This window comes from Jaculus jaculus, chromosome 14, assembly GCF_020740685.1.
Source record: "Jaculus jaculus isolate mJacJac1 chromosome 14, mJacJac1.mat.Y.cur, whole genome shotgun sequence".
NCBI lineage: Eukaryota > Metazoa > Chordata > Mammalia > Rodentia > Dipodidae > Jaculus > Jaculus jaculus.
Window position 1 is genome coordinate 1,575,051 of NC_059115.1, and position 18,700 is coordinate 1,593,750.

At 57.0% G+C, this 18,700-nt stretch overlaps 1 protein-coding gene across 1 annotated transcript in view; it reads left to right on the top strand.

The window, feature by feature from the left end:
* Positions 1 to 18,700, top strand: part of Ltbp4 (latent transforming growth factor beta binding protein 4) — a 46,051-nt gene that overhangs the window by 5,022 nt on the left and 22,329 nt on the right. Inside the window, 17 exon segments of the mRNA XM_045133490.1 lie at positions 143 to 219; positions 379 to 520; positions 1,756 to 1,865; positions 8,148 to 8,339; positions 9,183 to 9,430; positions 9,534 to 9,636; positions 10,726 to 10,800; positions 10,924 to 11,046; positions 11,456 to 11,620; positions 12,350 to 12,499; positions 12,617 to 12,760; positions 13,344 to 13,481; positions 13,599 to 13,724; positions 14,882 to 15,007; positions 15,620 to 15,862; positions 17,857 to 17,982; positions 18,070 to 18,189. Coding sequence (XP_044989425.1) covers positions 143 to 219; positions 379 to 520; positions 1,756 to 1,865; positions 8,148 to 8,339; positions 9,183 to 9,430; positions 9,534 to 9,636; positions 10,726 to 10,800; positions 10,924 to 11,046; positions 11,456 to 11,620; positions 12,350 to 12,499; positions 12,617 to 12,760; positions 13,344 to 13,481; positions 13,599 to 13,724; positions 14,882 to 15,007; positions 15,620 to 15,862; positions 17,857 to 17,982; positions 18,070 to 18,189 — 2,408 coding nt within the window.

Here is an 18,700-nt window from a genome sequence, read left to right on the forward strand (position 1 = left end):
GAAGCCGGCATGCAGAAGTGCCTCAAGTTGGTCTCATTTATTTCGGGAGCCTTGTCTTAGCTTCCCCTCCACTCCCCCCTCCCCCCTCCTTTGGGGAGTCCTGAGGCTCCAAGGGCCTGAGAGACCTCCAATTCTCTTTCAGCCTTGGTGCTTGTCGCTGCTGCCTAGGCCTGGCACCTAGGAGGAATAACTGCACCCAAGGGGGGTTCTTCCGGACGGGTAAGGGGTGAAAAAGGAGTCGGGGGGGGGGGACCCGGGGGCCAGAAGCCTCTTCCTCCAGCCTCATCCCAGCTGGAGAGATAATGCATGTGTTACTCGACGTAGAAAGAGACTCAGTTCCTTCTTTTCCCTCCACTAAGTCCCAGGCTGTCTCTGAAGCTTCCTGCAGGGCCCATAGCTGTCCACCTGGAAAGTGCCCAGGACCCCAGAGGTGCCTGACCTCGACACCTCCGGTGCCAAACCCCAGCCCCAGCCCGGCAGAGAGGAAGAGACGCGTGTCCCTCAACTGGCAGCTTCTGACGTAAGTGTATGACCCTCACGGCTGTCAGGCCCTCCCTCCGGGACACCTGGCTTTCACACACACACACACACACACACACACACACACACACGTCATTCACTAGCAGTCTTTACATCTTGATCTGTTTTGGTCTCTCTCTCTCTCTGTTTGTTCTTTTCTTTTGGTTTTTCACTCTAGCCCAGGCTGACCTCAAATTCACCGTGTAGTCTCAGGATGGCCTCGAACTCATGGTGAACCTTACCTCTGCCTCCCAGAGTGCTGAGATTAAAGGCGTGCGCCACCATGTCCGGCTGTGTTCTTTTCTTTCCATCCATCTTACCTCCCTGCTCCTCTTAGGTATGACCCTCACCCTGTCTCTCAGTCCTTCCTGTCCTTCTCTCTTTTTTTTCTTTAATTATTTATTTATTTATTTGAGAGCAACAGACACAGAGAGAAAGACAGATAGAGGGAGAGAGAGAGAATGGGCGCAACAGGGCTTCCAGCCTCTGCAAACGAACTCCAGATGTGTGCGCCCCCTTGTGCATCTGGCTAACATGGGACCTGGGGAACCGAGCCTCGAACCAGGGTCCTTAGGCTTCACAGGCAAGCGCTTAACCGCTAAGCCATCTCTCCAGCCCCCTCTCCTTCTCTTTTATCTCTTTTATTAGTCTTTATTTGTTCTCTCCAGGCATCTCTCTAAAGGACACCCAAGTTCTGCTCCCCATAAAAGGGTTGGATGGGGCTGGAGAGATTGCTCCGCAGTTAAGGCACACTTGCCTGCGAAGCCAAATGACCCAGGTTCAATTCCCCAGTACCCACATTAGCCAGATGCACAAGGGGGCACATGTGTCTGGAGCTCATTTGCAGTGGTTGGAGGCCCTGGCATGCCCCTTTTCTCTTTGTGTTTCTCTCTCTCTCTTTCAAATACATAAAATAAATACAATTTTAAAAATTAAGTAAAGGCCCTGGGCGTGGTAGCACACACACCTTTAATCCCAGCACTCAGGAGGCAGAGGTAGGAGGATCACTGTGAGTTCCAGGACAGCCTGAGATTACATAGTGAATTCCAGATCAGCCTAGGCTACAGTGAGACCCCCACCTCAAAAAAAAAAAAAAAAAGTTAAAAAAAAAAGAAAAGATTGGATGGAACTACTAATGATAGGCGCAGTCTCCTGGCCTAGGCGGCTCTGTGCTGGAGGGGAGGGGATCAAGTGAACTGCTCCCAGCCGCCGGCTTCTCCGCCCTCTCCCACCCAGTTTGCAGGAGGCCCGAGCTTTGCTGAGGCGAAGGCGGCCCCGTGGGCCGTGGGCCCGGGCACTACTGAAAAGGAGGCCCCCGCATCGCGCCCCAGCCGGCCAGGCCCGGGGTAAGAACATCCGGCCTTCCTCCACATGGGGGAGTGGAGTGTGTGTGTGTTTGGGGGGGGGGTTCCGGGCCAGATAAAGCCGTCTGGTTCCCACGGTCCTGCTCTGCCGCCTACCAGTCCCCCATTGTAGCTCAGCCCACCCCACCCCACCCCATCCCCAAGACGAGGCCACCTCCAGGGACCCCGGCGTCCGGCTGTTTTGAGGTGAGCCCAGGACAGAACTAGACTCAGGCCAAAGGCTCTGACCCATGGGGTGGAGCCGGGAAGCCAGGCGTCCGGGCTCCCAGGGCTGAAGAAAAAGGGGGGGCCTGGCCCAGAGAGAGAGAGAGAGAGAGAGAGAGAGAGGGAGGGAGGGAGAAGGAGAAAGAGGGAGGCTGAACCAGCCCAGACAACAAAAGCGATTGTGCGGGTTGGCGCCTGCCCGGGCACAGAATGCCCGAAATTGAGGGACGGCTGGGGGCCAAAGACCTGCCCCTCCCCAACCTTAACTGGCCAGCCCCTCCCCTGCCTGCCCCTGCGCTTCCTACTAGCCCTGAACTCCCAGATTAACAAGAACACCCTTGAGGTTCAACCAGCCCTCCAGAGTCCGTGCCCCCCCTCCCCATCCCGGTGTGGCCTTCAGCCCAGATGTGTCCCCCCCAACTTCCTAAAGTTTTCCAGATGTGGGCCCTGGGCCAGATGTGAAGACCTCTCCCCCCCACACACACACAGAGGCGCACACCCCCGGCCACTGAGCCCATCCCTTACTTTTCCTCAACTTCAGACCTCCCTCACCAGGTGAAGAGTCCTGGCATTTTCAAGTGCGCCCCTACATAGCCCCTTCTCTAGGGTCCAGCCCACCCACCCCCTCAACCCCTAATTCCTTCATGTGCACCCCCCCCACCCGGTGTGCCAACCCTCCTTCCAGTTCGACATCTTGGCTGCCCAGAAATGCCAGATTAGCCCCCTTTCCGTATCCAGATGAAGCCCCCTTTCTGTGTGCCTAAGTCACAGACAGCTCAGCTTTTAGCTGGCTCCCCAAATATGGCCCTCTTCCCCCCCCCACCACCACACACACACAACTACTTTTTTTTTTAATGGGCTCAGCTTTGGTGTGTGTGTGTGTGTGTGTGTGTGTGTGTGTGTAAGGAAACCTGCCAGCCCCCACCTGTTCCTTTCCCCTCTTGGGAGGAGGTGGTGGGGAGAGAGGTCCATCCACTTGTCGGAGAACGGGTGGGAGCCTCGGGGGGACCCCCCCCTCCACCCCTCCCCGCCTTCCCCACTCCCTCTCGCAGTGAGCCGAGCGCCCAGCCTTCGCGCCTCTGGCTACGCGCCCAGCCCCACGCGCCCCCGCGCAGTCCCCGCCGGGGAGGGAGTGGTGGGGAGTGAGTGTGTGAGTGTGTGTGTGTGTGTGTGTGTGTGTGTGTGTATGTGTGTGTTGGGGGGGGAGCCTGACCGGGGAGGGGGGCGCGGCCGTCCTCTCCCCCCCTCCCCGCGGGCGGGCCCCTCGGGCGGGCCGGGGCGGCGGTGGAGCGCGGCGCTGCAGCCATGGCGGGCGGCGCGCGGCGGCTGCTCCGGGTGTCCATGTGGGTGCTGCTGCTGTTAGCTCAGCCCGGGCTGGGCAGGCCCAACCGCGAGCGTCTCCGAGTGCGCTTCACCCCGGCCGTGTGCGGCCTGCGTTGCATCCACGGGCCCACCGGTTCCCGTTGCACCCCGACCTGCGCGCCCCGCAACGCCACCAGCGTGGACAGCGGAGCGCCCGGCGGGGCGGCCCCGAGGGGACCCGGCTTCCGCGCCTGTGAGTGCGGGGTGGGGGGAGGAGTGCTCAGCGCCTTCTCCCCCTCCCCGAGGGAAGACCATGCGCTCCACAACCCCGGAACCCAGATGCTTGTAGCAGCATTGATGGGGAGTCTCGTCCCTGGGGGTCTTTAAGGAAAAGAAGGATGGGTCCAAATTCCTGCTTTGGGCATCCGTCCCGGGGCGGGGGGGGGGGGGGGGAATGGATGGATGGATGGGTGGGTGGGTGGGTGGAGGCTGGTTCCCGTTTTGCAAGGAATGAAATTTGGCAGGGACCTGTGGTGGTCCTCCACGTGAGCAGACTTGGGCAACTTTTAGGAACAGGGCCCAGATTCTGAGATTCTGCGTAATGGGTCTCCAGGGGAAAGGGAGACTTTTAGGATCTCCTGGGAAGTGGCGGGGGGGGGGGGGTGTCTCAATTTCTGTGTCTGGGTAGGAGGGATTAGGTGAGTGTGATATGGGTTTGCTTGTGAGAAGGGCTTAAGATGAAAAGTGCAAAGTGGGACAGGGCCCAGAGAGGAGGGGGTGTCTTTCTGGAAGAAAAAAAAAAAACCAAAACTGAGTCCCAAGGGTTACACGTGCGACAGAAACCCAGATTGGAAGCCTGGGGTTAGGGCGCCCCCTGGAAGAGGAGGGAACTGCACTAGATTGTGCATCGGACATCCTTAGACTTGGGGACCCCTTGGGGGTTCAGGTGAGGTGAAGAGGGCGCGCCACCTGTTATCCCATAGTGTGGAGGCGGGCAGGCTCTATGGAGGTCGGGTTCTCCCTCCCCTGCACCCTCCGGGCCCTCTGGAGTGGGGAGTGGGGGCCCCTGGCGCCGAGAACTCGCCCAGCCTGGCCCCCAGCCAGCCCCAACCCCGGCCCGGCGGCGTGAGCTCATCTCCCGCCTGAGCCCCCGCCCGCTGCCACTCCCTCTCTCCTCCCCTTCCTCCCTCCTTCCTTCACTCCCTCCCGAGCCCAGCCCCAACTCGCCCGTGCCAGGCGCCGTGCCCAGGCGGGTGCCAAGCCCCTGGAGGCACAAGGAGGGACACGTGAAGGGGGAGGCTGACCTCGACAGGACCCTCTGATGTCCCCAGCTTCCAGTTCCTTCAGTGCTCTGGGACATGGAGTTGGTTTTGCCCATCTAGCAGCAAGTCCCGGGTGTGGGCACCCTCCAGAAGTTGGACCCCAGGTCTTGGTCAGCACTGGAGCTGAGAGAAGCCAAAGAAATGACACGAGGCTGAAAAATGCCCATTAACCCTGTCTACCCTGTCTGGCCCCCTGCACTCTCAACGGAGACGCAGACCCTTTTAGAATCGGTTGCCGCTCGAAAATCCAGGTTTAACTTTGTTGTTGTTTCGAAGCAGGGTCTCACTCTCGCCCAGGTTGACCTGGACTCACTCGGGCTATAGCCCCAGGCTGGCCTCGAACTCTTGCTCATCCTCCTACCTCTGCCCTTCCCGCCCCCCCCCCCGCGCTGGGATTAAAGGCGTGCACCACCACGACCCACTATTTTCTTAGATTTCTCTCTTTCTTTCCTTCCTTCCTTTCTTTTTTCTTCCCTTTAGTTTTTCGAGGTAGGGTCTCACTGTAGCCCAGGCTGACCTGGAATTCACTATTTAATCTGAGGCTGGCTCGAGCTCACAGCAATCCTCCTGCCTCAGCCTCCTGAGTGCTGGAATTAAATGTATGCGCCAGCATGCCTACCTTTAAAAAAAAAAAAAACCTTTTTCAGTCTTTTTTGTTTAAATAAGTAGAAACTTTGTATGAACACATCTCTTAGTAGGATTGCTGGTATTTACTATGGAATTGTAGGTTGAGTTATGAGAAGAGCAGTCAGTCATTGGGGGAGGGCTATGTCTCTGAGTATTCCTTCCCATACTTGTGGCTCTTGCATCTTTTTAACTTTTTAAAAAATTATTTTACTTATTTACTCGTTAGAGAGAGGCAAATAAGAGAGAACTGGCGTGTCAGGATCTAGCCACTGCAATCAAACTCCAGATGCATGCGCCACCATGTGCATCTGGCTTATGTGGGACCTGGAGAATCTAACCTGGATCTTTAGGTTTCGCAGGCAAGTGCCTTAACCACTAAGCCATCTCTCCAGTCCTTTTGTAAAAATTTTATTTATTTATTTATTTATTTATTTATTTATTTATTTATTTGAGACAGAAAGAGAGAGCCAGCCCACATTTTTTAAACTTTTTTTATTGACAATATTTTCTTATATTTCTAACAGAACATTCCCAGTCCCTTCAGATTCTAATTTCTGCCCCTCCAAGTCCAGCTTGACCTCCTCCTCTGGGACTTTGGATGTCAGCTATTTTCAGAGATCCCAACCTCTCCCAAACACACTCTAGTCACTCTGCTGACCCCACACGCACTTAAAAAACTTGGGTCACCTAATCCTTTAAAAAAAAAAAAAAGTGTATTTGAGAGAGAGCGTTCCAGGGCCTCCAGCAGCTGCAAATGAACTCCAGATGCATGTACCACCTTGTGCATCTGTCTTATGTGGGTCCTGGGGAATCGATACTGGGTCTTTTGGCTTTGCAGGCAAGCGCCTTAACCGCTAAGCCATCTCTCCAGCCCGGATCACCTGATTCTTGAGCTGGATAGTATAGTGGTTTCTACAATATCCCAGGGTCCCAGTGATCTGAGACTCTTAATGCAATGGAAATTTCTCGAATTTGAACTTCCTGTTCTCTGTACCCTCACCCCCTAGAAAGCCCTGTTTTCTAGGTAGCCCTTTCCAAAAGAACTTGAAAGGTTCTTAGTTGAAAGAGAGAGAACAAACTTTGATTTCCTCTGAGCTAGGCTCCCCAGACGTCCTAGAAACCTTGAGCCATCTTTGAACTCCACAGTACTGTCCCCAAACTGACCTCCAAGGACTCCTGTCCCCTGATCCTTCCAAAAAAACAAACAAAAAAAAAAAGAGAGGCCCTCCCTCCATCCCCCCCCCCCCCGTACACTCGTGGCTCAGAGACTCCCCCTTGCGCCTCACCCCTGCTGTCCGCTGCGGCCCTCTCCTCTGCACAGCTGTCTCCAGCTGTTTTCTGCGGCAGCGGGGATGGGGGGGAGGATGAAGGGAGGAGAAAGAGGGGGGTTACCCTCAAAAGAAGCGTCTGGCCTAACTTTGGCTTAGCAGTATGTTCCCCCCCCCCGGGGCTCCCCAAGGGTGGGGAATGCGTAGCCTCCGCCCTGCCCTCGCTGCACCCCCCTTTCTTTTGTTTACCCCGCCGCACAGTTGGCAGCGCCTCACCCAGGGGTGGCCTGGGGCCTAGGGAGGGCGCACCCCGAGGAGAGGAGGCGCTACCCGCCGGTGGGACAGCCAGAGGCTTGGGGGGAAGTGGGCGGAGACTCGCGGTGGGCTGGGCTGGGCTGAGATGCCCAAGCTGGAGTAGGGGGTGGGAGGGATTTGAGGAACCAGGGCCAACCTGGGGGAGGAGGCGGGGGGCTGGGCAGGGCGGCAGGTTAGGCGTGTTGGGGTTTAGAACTCCACCAGGGGAAGGCGATGTTGCAGGGGCTGGAAGGAGGGGCGCATGGCCACCGGTGGACTCAAGCTAAGGAGAATGCAGGGGGCACTGAGAGCTGGAGTGGGCGAGAAGAAGCCCCCCACGAGGACAAAAGTACTTTCTGGGCGGAGCCGAAACGAAACGGCCTGGTACTTAGGCCGAAAGTGCGATCCATTAGACGCCCAAGACAGCAGGTGATGAGAAAGTGAAGGCCAGACGGGGAGGGAGGAGAGGAGGGGAGAGAAAAGAAGAAAAGAAAAGAAAAGCAGACCACCTAGTGGCCGAGGACATATCACAGCTCTCGCTGGACCACTAGGCCAACCAGCGCAGATGGCCAGAGTGGGGATGGGTCATGAAACATCCTGGTGTGGTGCCACATCCTGTGATCCCATATCTCAACACACACACACACACACACACACACACACACACACACGCACGCACGCACTCCACCTAGTGGCCGAGGATATATCACAGCTGTCTCTGGACCACTATGCCAACCAGTGCAGATGGCCAGAGTTGGGATGGGTCATGAAACATCCTGGTGTGGTGCCACATCCTGTGATCCCATATCTCAACACACACACACACACACACACACACACACACACACACACACATATGCACGCACACACTCCACCTAGTGGCCGAGGATATATCACAGCTCTCGCTGGACCACTAGGCCAATCAGTGCAGATGGCCAGAGTAGGGATGGGTCATTAAACATCCTGTGATCCCAATATCTCAAAACTCTCTCCTCCTCGCTCTACCTCTCTCTCTCCATCTAGTGGCCGAGGATATATCACAGCTCTCGCTGGACCACTAGGCCAACCAGTGCAGATGGCCAGAGTTAGGATGGATCATGAAACATCCTGTGGTCCCATATCTACACACACCCCTAAGGCGACATTTGGATGAGTGATGCCTGGGGGCTGAGCAACACCAGGTCCATGGGACCCAGGTTTAACAGGCCAGGCATAGTACTGACTACTTGTCCACTCTTTCTCCTTAGTCTTATGTCCCTTGATCTGTCACAATGGCGGTGTGTGCGTGAAGCCTGACCGCTGCCTCTGTCCCCCGGACTTCACTGGCAAGTTCTGCCAGTTACACTCCTCAGGTGCCCGTCCCCCTGCCCCAGCCGTGCCAGGCCTCATGCGCTCCGTGTATACCATGCCATTGGCTAACCACCGGGACGACGAACATGGTAAGGCGAGTGTGACCAAAACCCTCCTCTGGCTCCCCCCACCCCATCATGAACTTGCTCCCGTGACCAACCCTGGTGTTTGCTCAAGAACCCAGCTCCCCTTTCCTCCCATTTTCTTCAAATATGATATTTATATGCCTCCCCCACCTTATTTTTTACAACACAGGGTCTCGCTCTAGCCCCAGGCTGACCTGGAATTCACTATGTAGTCCCAGGGTGGCCTCGAACTCACGGCAATCCTCCTACCTCGGCCTCCTGGGTACTGGGATTGAAGGCGTGCGCTACCACGCCTGGCTCCATACTTTTATTTTTAAGTCAGTTATTTATTTATTTTAGAAAGGTTACAGTCTTATATCTCCTGTCCCTCAGACCCACTTTCCCAGGTTTCTCCTCAGGGAGGTTATTGGTATTCAGTGTGGGTTAATTACCCGGCTTTTTGTGTCTTTATTTATTTGGTTTTTCAAGGTGGAGTCTCACTCTAGCTCAGGCTGACCTGGAATTCACTATGTAGTCTCGGGGTGGCCTCCAACTCAGGGTGATCCTCCTACCTGTTCCTCCTGAGTGTTGGGATTAATGGCGTGCACCACCATGCCCGCCCAGCTGCCTCCCCTTTTTTTTTTCAAGTATTTTATTTATTTATTTGCAAGGAGGAAAGAAAGAGAGAGAGAGAATGGGCATGTGCCCAGACTGCAAACATTTCCAAATGCATGCGCCACTTTGTGCATCTGGCTTTAGGTGGGCACTGGGGAATCGAACCCGGGTCTTCAGCCTTTGCAAGCAAGACCCATGTCTCTCCAGCGCCCGCCCACCCACCCCTTCCTGCCTTTTCTCGTCTTCCCCCAGGAGTGGCGTCCATGGTGAGCGTGCACGTGGAGCACCCCCAGGAGGCGTCGGTGGTGGTGCACCAGGTGGAACGAGTGTCCGGCCCTTGGGAAGAGGCGGACCCCGAGGCCCTGGCCCGGGCGGAGGCGGCGGCGCGGGCGGAGGCGGCGGCCCCCTACACGGTGCTGGCGCAGAGCGCGCCACGCGAGGACGGCTACTCGGACTCCTCGGGCTTCGGTTACTGCTTCCGGGAGATGCGCGGCGGCGAAGTGAGAGCCCGAGGCCCCGGGGGGACGGAGGGGAGCGGAGCGCGGCGCAGTGGCACGCCGATCCCCGCGCCTGGGCGCGCTCACGCCGACGCTTCCCCAACAGTGTGCGTCGCCGCTGCCCGGCCTGCGGACGCAGGACGTGTGCTGTCGAGGGGCCGGCCTGGCCTGGGGTGTGCACCACTGCCAGCTGTGCCCTGAGCACCCGGGTAAGCCCCAGGTCGACCTCGAACCCCCATCTCGCCAGAGGTCCCATGCGCAAATTCTAGTTATGCCCGCCTGCTTCTGGCGGTGTCTTCTTTAAAAAAAAAAAAAATTATTGCGGGGCGTGGTGGCGCACAACTTTAATCCCAGCACTCGGGTGGCAGAGGTAGGAGGATCGCCGTGAGTTCGAGACCAGCCTGAGACTACCTAGTGAATTACAGGTCAGCCTGCGCTAGAGTGAGACCCCACCTCGAAAAACTATATATATATATTATTTATTTATTTGTGGGAGAGAGGGAGAGAATGGGCGCAATCAGGGCCTCCAGCCACTGTAAACGAACTCCAGACGCATGCGTCACCTTGTGCATCTGGCTTACCTGGGTCCTGGGGAATCGAACCTGGGTTCTTAAAGTTTTGTAGACATTAAGCCATCTCTGCAGCCCCTTTAATTTTTTTTTTTACTTTTAGTTTATTTATTTATGAGAGAGAGAGAGAGAGGAGAAGAGACAGAGACAGTGGGAATACCAGGGCCTCCAGCCACTGCAAACGAACGCCAGACACATGTGCCACCTTGTACATCTGGCTTACATGGGTTCTGAGGAGTCGAACCTGGGTCCCTGGGCTTCGCAGGCAAGTGCCTTAACTGTTAAGCCATCTCTCCAGCCGTGGTGGTTATTTCTAGTATAGATCTTTCCATACCTTTCTATGGCCACCTATTCCATATCTGTTGGTTTGTTTTCGAGGTAGGGTCTCACTCTAGCCCAGGCTGACCTGGAATTCACTATGCAGTCTCAGGGTGGCCTCGAACTCACGGCGACCCTCCTACCTCTGCCTCCCGAGTGCTGGGATCAAAGTTGTGCTGCGCCACTATGCGGGGCTCCACCTATTTCATTTATGACTCTGGCCAACAGGTTCTCAACCTAGCCTTGGTGCCTCAGTCCCACCCATGCATTCTGGATTCTTCCCTGTTACCAACCTGAGACACCTAAGTCAAAACACCCCCAACACCTTTCCAGCCCTCCCCCCTCATCTACCTGCCGGCCCGCTTCCTTCTCTCCGCCCACTTGCTCCTGGCCTCGCCCCTCTCTCCACAGGGAACTCCAACCGCGTGGGTGGCTCCGATGGACCTTGCCCGACCGGTTTTGAGAGGGTCAATGGGTCCTGCGTAGGTGAGGCGGGGCAGGGGCGGGAGGGGGCTGGTCGTCCTAAGGGGTGGAGCTGGCTGGGATGAAACACGCGCTCCCTCTGGCCCCCTCCCCCCATTCCGAAGTGACGTTCCCTAACTCTTACAGATGTGGACGAGTGCGCCACCGGCGGGCGCTGCCAGTACGGGGAGTGTGCCAACACGCGTGGCGGGTACACGTGCGTGTGTCCCGACGGTTTCCTGCTGGACTCTTCCCGCAGCAGCTGCATTTGTAAGCCGGCAGGAGGGGTGTTGACACGGGTTGTCGCACTCGTCCAGACCTTTAAGACCACACTCCAGACCCTCCTCGGGCCCTCGATGTCCTCTGATGCCCCAGGCCCTTCCATTCACTCCCTGGACCGTCTTGGGACACCTCCCTCGCACCCTACAAACCGCTTGGATACAGGCTCCTTAGCACACCCCAGACTCATCCCCCTCCCCCGCCACCTCTGGACCCCCTGAAATCCTGATCTGAATCTCATTCACTCCATCCCAACACCCCCACCAACTCCCTCCTCCAAGATCTAAATGCATCCTGCCAAACCCTCCCCCGGGACGGTTCCCCAGTGTCCCCACACCCGCAGTACCAGCCTCACTGCCCATGGCACCCTGAAGAATTGCCTCGCGTCCCTCCTCCCCAGCCCAGCACGTGATCTCGGAAGCCAAGGGGCCCTGCTTCCGCGCGCTGCGCGACGGAGGCTGCTCTCTGCCCATTCTACGCAACATCACCAGGCAGATCTGCTGTTGCAGCCGCGTGGGCAAAGCCTGGGGCAGAGACTGCCAGCTCTGCCCACCTTTCGGCTCAGGTGAGCTCTTTCTGCCTCGAGTCCGACCCTTCCTGCCAGCCCCATACCCGGGCTCGGACTAGCCCCCCCACCCCATGCCCCAATTTATAAGGTTCACTGCCAGGAACCAGGCGGGGCTTTGCTTTGACTACACCCCCCGCCCCCAATCTCTGGGCCACGCCTGGACTCCCCGCCCCAACCAGGGCCTTACTTAGGTACGCCCACCTCTGAGACACACCGCCCTGAAATTTGATCCCCAGCCCAACGTGTGCAGCTGTGTCCCGGGACTTTGGCAAGTCCCCAGCTCCAGAGGCATTACGTTAAGGTTGGGTTCCCCCAGTAGGCTCCGACCCCCTTACGTCTACCCTAGCTCTTCTTTCTTTTTTAAAAAATTTAATAACTTACTTTATTTTAAATTATTTGTTTATTTATTTGAGGGAGGAAGGGAATGGGGGCGACAGGGGGGCCTCCAGAGCCTACAAACAAACTCCAGACACATGTGCCACCGTGGGCAACTGGTTTATGTGGGTCCTGGGGAATCGAACCTAGGTCCTTTGGCTTTACAGGCAAGCACCTTAACCACTAAGCCATCCCTTCAGCCCTCTAGGTCTGATTCCTATGCCTTTTCCTGGCTGAACTCAGTCCCTGAAAACCTCAAACCATACCACCCCATGCCAGCATCCAAGCCAATCCCCTGAAACCAAAGCCTATCTCAGGGCTCTCTCTGTGTCTCCCCTGCTCTGTTCCTAGAGGGCTTTCGGGAGATCTGCCCAGCTGGCCCCGGCTATCATTACTCAGCTTCTGACCTCCGCTACAACACCAGACCCCTGGGCCAGGAGCCAGCTCGAGTGGCCCTCAGCCAACCACGGGCTGCACCGGCCACAGCTCTGCCACATGCAGGTGAGCTGTGGGGCCATTTTCAAGGGTCAGCCCCAGTCCGGTAAAGGGGGGAAGGAGGACAAACAGGGACGCTAAAATTCAGGTTTCGGAGACTCCCTGATGCCCTTTCTTTATTAGACTTTCTGCCCACTCGTCGCCCAGAACCTCGGCCCCAGCCTCGGCCTGAATCCCGGCCTGAACCCCGGCCTGAACCCCGGCCTGGTCCTGAGCTTCCACTGCCCAGTATCCCTGCCTGGCAGGGTCCTGAAATACCTGAATCAGGTGCAGTAGGGATTGGAGGGTGTTGACTGGGACGGTACTGGTGACATTTTTGGGAAAAGAGTCTCCAAGGTGAAGGTGAAAGGGAAAGGATGGGCGTGGTGGCACCAGCCTTGAATCCCAGCACTCGAAGGCAGAGGTAGGAGGATTGCTGTGAGTTCGAGGCCATCCTGAGACTACATAGTGAATTCCAGGTCAGCCTGAGCAAGAGTGAGACCCTACCTCAAAAAATGAAAATAAAAATAAAAGCCGGGGGTGGTGGCGCACACTTTAATCCCAGCACTCGGGAGGCACAGGTAGATAGATCGCTGAGTTCTAGGCCACGCTGAGACTACATAGTGAATTTCAGGTCAGCTTGGGCTTGAGGGAGACCCTACCTCGGGAAAAAAAAAAAAAAAAGCAAGGAAGGAAGGAAGGAAGAAAAGAAAAAAGTCTGACGAGAATCTGGATAAACCAGAGTGTGATTTTCCCCTTTATGATTGGGCTTGGGGAGGGGACACCCCATGAAGGTGTCTTGGAAGACTTGAGGGGACTGTGCTAAGAGTGTATTCAGAGTTGGGGGAACTTGGCTGACCCGACCCTCCAGGTCCAGGCCCCTCCTCCAGCGTGTGTCAGCGCCACCCGCAGGTGTGTGGCCCTGGACGCTGCATACCTCGGGCCAACGGCTACACCTGCGCCTGCGACTCCGGATACCGGCTCAGCCCCCAGGGCACCCGCTGCACCGGTGAGCTGACCACTGGGCTTCCCAGTGGAGCCAAGACTGTGGTGGTGGTGGCGGTTGGAGGGGGCGGGGGGCTTCTCTGCCCTGCCACATGGTGACCCGTCTCCTCGGTGCCCTCAGATGTAGATGAATGCCGCCGCGTGCCCGCTCCTTGTTCTCCTGGGCGCTGTGAGAACACACCGGGCAGCTTTCGCTGCGTGTGCGGCCCGGGCTTCCGAGCGGGTCCGCGGGCTACCGAGTGCCTGGGTGAGGGATCCACTCCTGCCTCGGCCCGTCCTGCTCTCGCGACAGAACCGCTCACACATCTATCCCTTCCACCGGGCCCATTGCCCATCCGCTCCATGCCTGCCCAGCACCCGAGCTTGCTCTGCCCCTCCAGGCGGCACGGTTTTACTGGGGCCCAGCCCCATCGCCCATCGGTCAGCCCCTCGGAGCCCCACAACCCCGCCCCCCCAAGCCTCGCCCCCCCAAGCCTCGCCCCTGTTCTACAGCTCCAGCAACCACTCCACAAACTAACGACCGCCCATTTCCACCCCTGGCACACCACAGCCCCGACCCCAAACTGCCCCATCCTTCTCCAGCCCCGCCCCAACCACCCCTTTCTTTGCTTGGTACCCCGAGCCTCCCTTCCAGCCTTTCCCTGGCCCAGACCCTTCCCCTCCTCAAATTGGCCACGCCCACCGCCTGGACCCCACCCAGTCTAGGTCTTGGCCCAGTTTGACCCCTCCCACCAGCTAGACCCCGCCTGCTTCAGGTCTTGCCCCAGCTTGGCCACGCCCACCACCTAGGCCCCTCCCCATCCCAGACCTTGCTCCACCTTGGCCACGCCCACTGCCTAGGCCCCTCCCAGCCCAAGTATTGGTCCACCTTGGCCATGCCCACCGCCCAGGCCCCTCCTCAGCCCAGGTCTTGGTCCACTTTGACCACGCCCACCACTTGGGCCCCTCCCCAGCCCAGGTCTTGCTCCACCTTGGCCACGCCCACCACCTAGGCCCCTCCCAGTCCAGGTCTTGGTCCACCTTGGCCACGCCCACAGCCTAGGCCCCTCCCCAGTCCAGGTATTGGTCCACCTTGGCCACGCCCACAGCCTAGGCCCCTCCCCAGTCCAAGTATTGGTCCACCTTGGCCACGCCCACCTCCTAGGTCCCCAGTCCAGGTATTGGTCCAGATTGGCCACGCCCACCACCTAGGCCCCTCCCCAGTCCAGGTATTGGTCCAGCTTGGCCACGCCCACAGCCTAGGTCCCCTGTCCAGGTCCTGCTAAACTCTCCTGCTGCCCCTAACCCTCTTCCTCGCCCCCCTCGCCCAGCCCTCCCTGCCCCGTCCCCCGGGCACCGTCTTCCCCGCCTGCACCACACCCATCCCCTCCCTCCCGAGTCACAGCCTCGCGCTTCCCCCCGCAGACGTGGACGAGTGCCAGCGCGTGCCGCCGCCGTGCGACCGCGGGCGGTGCGAGAACACCCCGGGCAGCTTCCTGTGTGTGTGCCCCGCCGGGTACCAGGCGGCACAGCACGGAGGCAGCTGCCAGGGTGAGGGGCCGGCCGGGATCCGGGCAGGGGGGCGGGGGAAGGCTAGAGGAGGCGGCGATGCCCCAGGGAGGGAGAGAAGACTTGGGCAGTGGGCGCCAAGAGATGCTGGCCGATTTGCGGGAGGTGCAGGCCGGGCTCTGCGAACCAGAGCCGTGGGGGCTTCGGGCCTTGCCACCCAATGGCCTGGGGCTGGACGGGAGAGGTCAGGTGATGGGAGACAGAAAGGCTGAATGAGCCCCGGGGTGGTGGGCAGCTCGCCTTTAATCCCAGCACTTGGGAGGCTCGCCGTGAGTTCGAGGCCACCCTGAGACGACGTAGTGAATTCCAGGTCAGCCTGGGCTAGAGCGAGACCCTACCTGGAAAAGAGAGAGAGAGAGAGAGAGGTTGAATCGTGGAGGAGGATGGAGAAGCTGAGGGAGGAGGCCTGGAGCTGTCAGTGACTAGGAAGGGGGACGGAATGGTTGAAGGCAGCCGCGCCACGGAAGATGGAAAGTGGGAAAGATGGGAGCAGGGCGAAGGAGTGATGCAGGGTAGAGAAAGTCAGGGTGACGCGGGGTGGATCCTGGGAGGGATCAAGGGACCTCCGACACAGGATCCCTTCTGCCCCAGCAGATGTGGACGAATGCACCCAGAGCCCAGGCCTGTGTGGACGAGGGGCCTGTGAAAACCTGCCCGGCTCTTTCCGCTGTGTGTGCCCGGCTGGCTTCCGCGGCTCGGCTTGCGAAGAGGATGTGGATGAGTGTGCCCAGCAGCCGCCGCCCTGCGGGCCTGGCCGCTGTGACAACACGGCCGGCTCCTTTCACTGCGCCTGCCCTGCTGGCTTCCGCTCCAGGGGCCCCGGGGCCCCCTGCCAAGGTGAGGGTGCTGTGTCCAACCCTGCAGCGCCACCCCTTGTGGGCACTAGGTAGAGACATTACCGGGAAGGGGGTAGAGAGGCCCGGTGATGGGCTCAGCGATGGGGTGGGGGCACACGGAAGGGAGAACTGAAAAGGCCTGTGGGATTTGACTTCTGTCCTCTCCCCTTTCTCTGAAATGACTGCGTTCCATGTCTTCATATACTTACTGGAAAAGAGAGAGTGCGTTGGGCCGGAGGGGAGGGATTGCTTAGTGGTTAACGCGTTTGCCTGCAAAGCCAAAGGACCCACGTTCGATTCCCCAGGACCCAGGTTAGCCAGATGCACAAGGGGGCGCACGCATCTGGAGTTCGTTTGCAGTGGCTGGAGGCCCTGGGGCGCCCGTTCTCTCTCTGTACCTCTCTATTTCTCTATCAGAAAATAATAAAATTTTTTTAAAAAAACAAAAAAGAAGAGCGAGCGAGAGAACAGATGTACCAGGACCTCTTGCCACCATAAACAAACTCCAGACACCTGCACCTCTTTCTTCATCTGGCTTTACTTGGGTACTGGGAAATCAAACCCAGGCTGTCAGGATTTGCAAGCAAGTGACTTTAACCATTGAACCATCTCCCTAGCCTTGTTTATCCCATTTTGAATCATGTGTGTTTAAATTTTATTTTATTTTTATTTATTTATTAGAGACTGAGAGAGGGATAGGGAGATGGAGAGAGAGAGAGAGAGAGAGAGAGAGAAAATGGGCACACCAGGCCCTCCAGCCACTGCAAACGAACTCCAGATGCGTGTGCCACCATGTGTATCTGGCTTACGTGGGACCTGGAGAATTGAACCAGGGTCCTTGGGCTTCATAGGCATACCTTAACTCCAGCCCTCGAATCATATATTTCTTAAATTTTTAATTTTAATTTAATTTTTTTTTTAGAGAGAACAAGAGAGGGGGGAGAGAGAATTGGCACGTCAGGGCCTCAGTCACTGCAATTGAGCTCCAGATGCTTGTGCCACCTAGTGGGCACGTGTGACCTTGTGTTTGCCTCACCTTTGTGCATCTGGCAAAGGAGGGATCTGGAGAGTTGAACATGAGTCCTTAGGCTTTGCAGGCAAGCTCCTTAACTGCTAAGCCAGCCTTCATATTCTTTTTTGTTGTTGTTGTTTATTTAAAAAAATATTTTCTTTTCTTTATCTATTTGTGAGAGAGAGATATAGAAATAGGCAAGTAGAGAGACAGAGGGAGAGAATGGGCACGCCAGGGCCTCCAGCCACTGCAAATGAACTCCAGATGTGAGTGCCCCCTTGTGCATCTGGCTTACATGGGTTCTGGAGAATAGAACCTGGGTCCTTTGGCTTTGCAGGCAAGTACCTTAACCACTAAGCCATCTCTCCAGCCCATATTGTTTTATTTAAAGATTCATTTTTTGAGAGGAAGAGAATAGGCACACAAGGGTCTCCTGCCACTGCAAACAACCAGATGCATGCACCACTTTGTGCGTCTGGCTTTATGTGGGAACTAGTATCCAGACTGTCAGGCTTTGCAAGCAAGCACCTTTAACCACTGAGCCATCTCCCTAGACCCGTTCCTCCCATTTTCAGTCATATTCTTTTAAAAATATATTTATTATTTGAGAGAGAAATAGGCACACAGGCTCTCCTGCCATTGCAGACAAACTCCAGATGCATGCACCATTTTGTGCATCTGGCTTTAACATGGGTATTGGGGAATTGAACCTGGTCCATCAGGCTTTGCAAGCAAACACCTTTAACCTCTGAGCCATCTTTTCAGCTCCTTGTGTGTGTGTGAACCTTGAGGAAGGGATAGCCGAGGCAGGAAAGCAACATAGAGAAAGAGGCTGAGGCAGGAGGATTGCTGCGAATTTAAAGCTAGGCTGGGCTAGAGTGGGACCCTGTCTTAAACAAACCTTGGAATGTTGGGGTGGGTAGAGATGTCAGCGGGGAAAGGGCAGGCCCCTTCCTCAGCCTGACTGCTCCCCTCTGCCCCAGACGTGGATGAGTGTGCCCGGAGCCCATCGCCCTGTGCCTACGGCCGCTGTGAGAACACGGAAGGCAGCTTCCAGTGTGTGTGCCCCACAGGCTTCCAACCCAATGCCGCCGGCTCCGAGTGCGAGGGTGAGGCCGGGGAGGGAGGGAGGGGTGCGGGTGGCCGAGGGGGCGTGGGGCTGCTTCCTCAAGGTCACCCTGTCCACTGGCCCTCAGATGTGGATGAGTGTGAGAACCACCTGGCGTGTCCCGGGCAGGAATGTGTGAACTCACCCGGCTCTTTCCAGTGCAGGGCCTGTCCTGCTGGCCACCACCTGCACCGAGGCAGATGCACTGGTGAGGACCTGCACCCTGACCCTTGACCTCTCAGGTCATGACCCTTGACCTGGCCCATAGCCCTGATCTGTTTGCTTCTGACCTCAATCCACAGCTCCAAAGTTTGACTATGACTCCTTACTTTTATTTTTTATTTTTGAGACAGTGAGAGTGAGGGGGAGAGAGAGACGTAGAGAGAATTGGCATGCCAGGGCCTCAGCCATTGCAGTCGTACTCCAGATACTTGCGCCACCTAGTGGGCATGTGAGACCTTACGCTTGCCTCACCTTCGTGTGTCTGGCTTATGTGGGATCCGGAGAGTAGAACGTGGGTCCTTAAGCTTTGCAGGCGAGCGCCTCAAATGCTAAGCCATCTCTCCAGCCCTATTTCATTTTTATTTATTTATTTATTTATTTATTTATTTATTTATTTATTTATTTGAGAGAGAGAGAAAGAGAGACAGAGAATGGGCACGCCAGGGCCTTCAGCCATGGCAACAAACTCCAGACACATGCATCTCCTTGTGCATCTG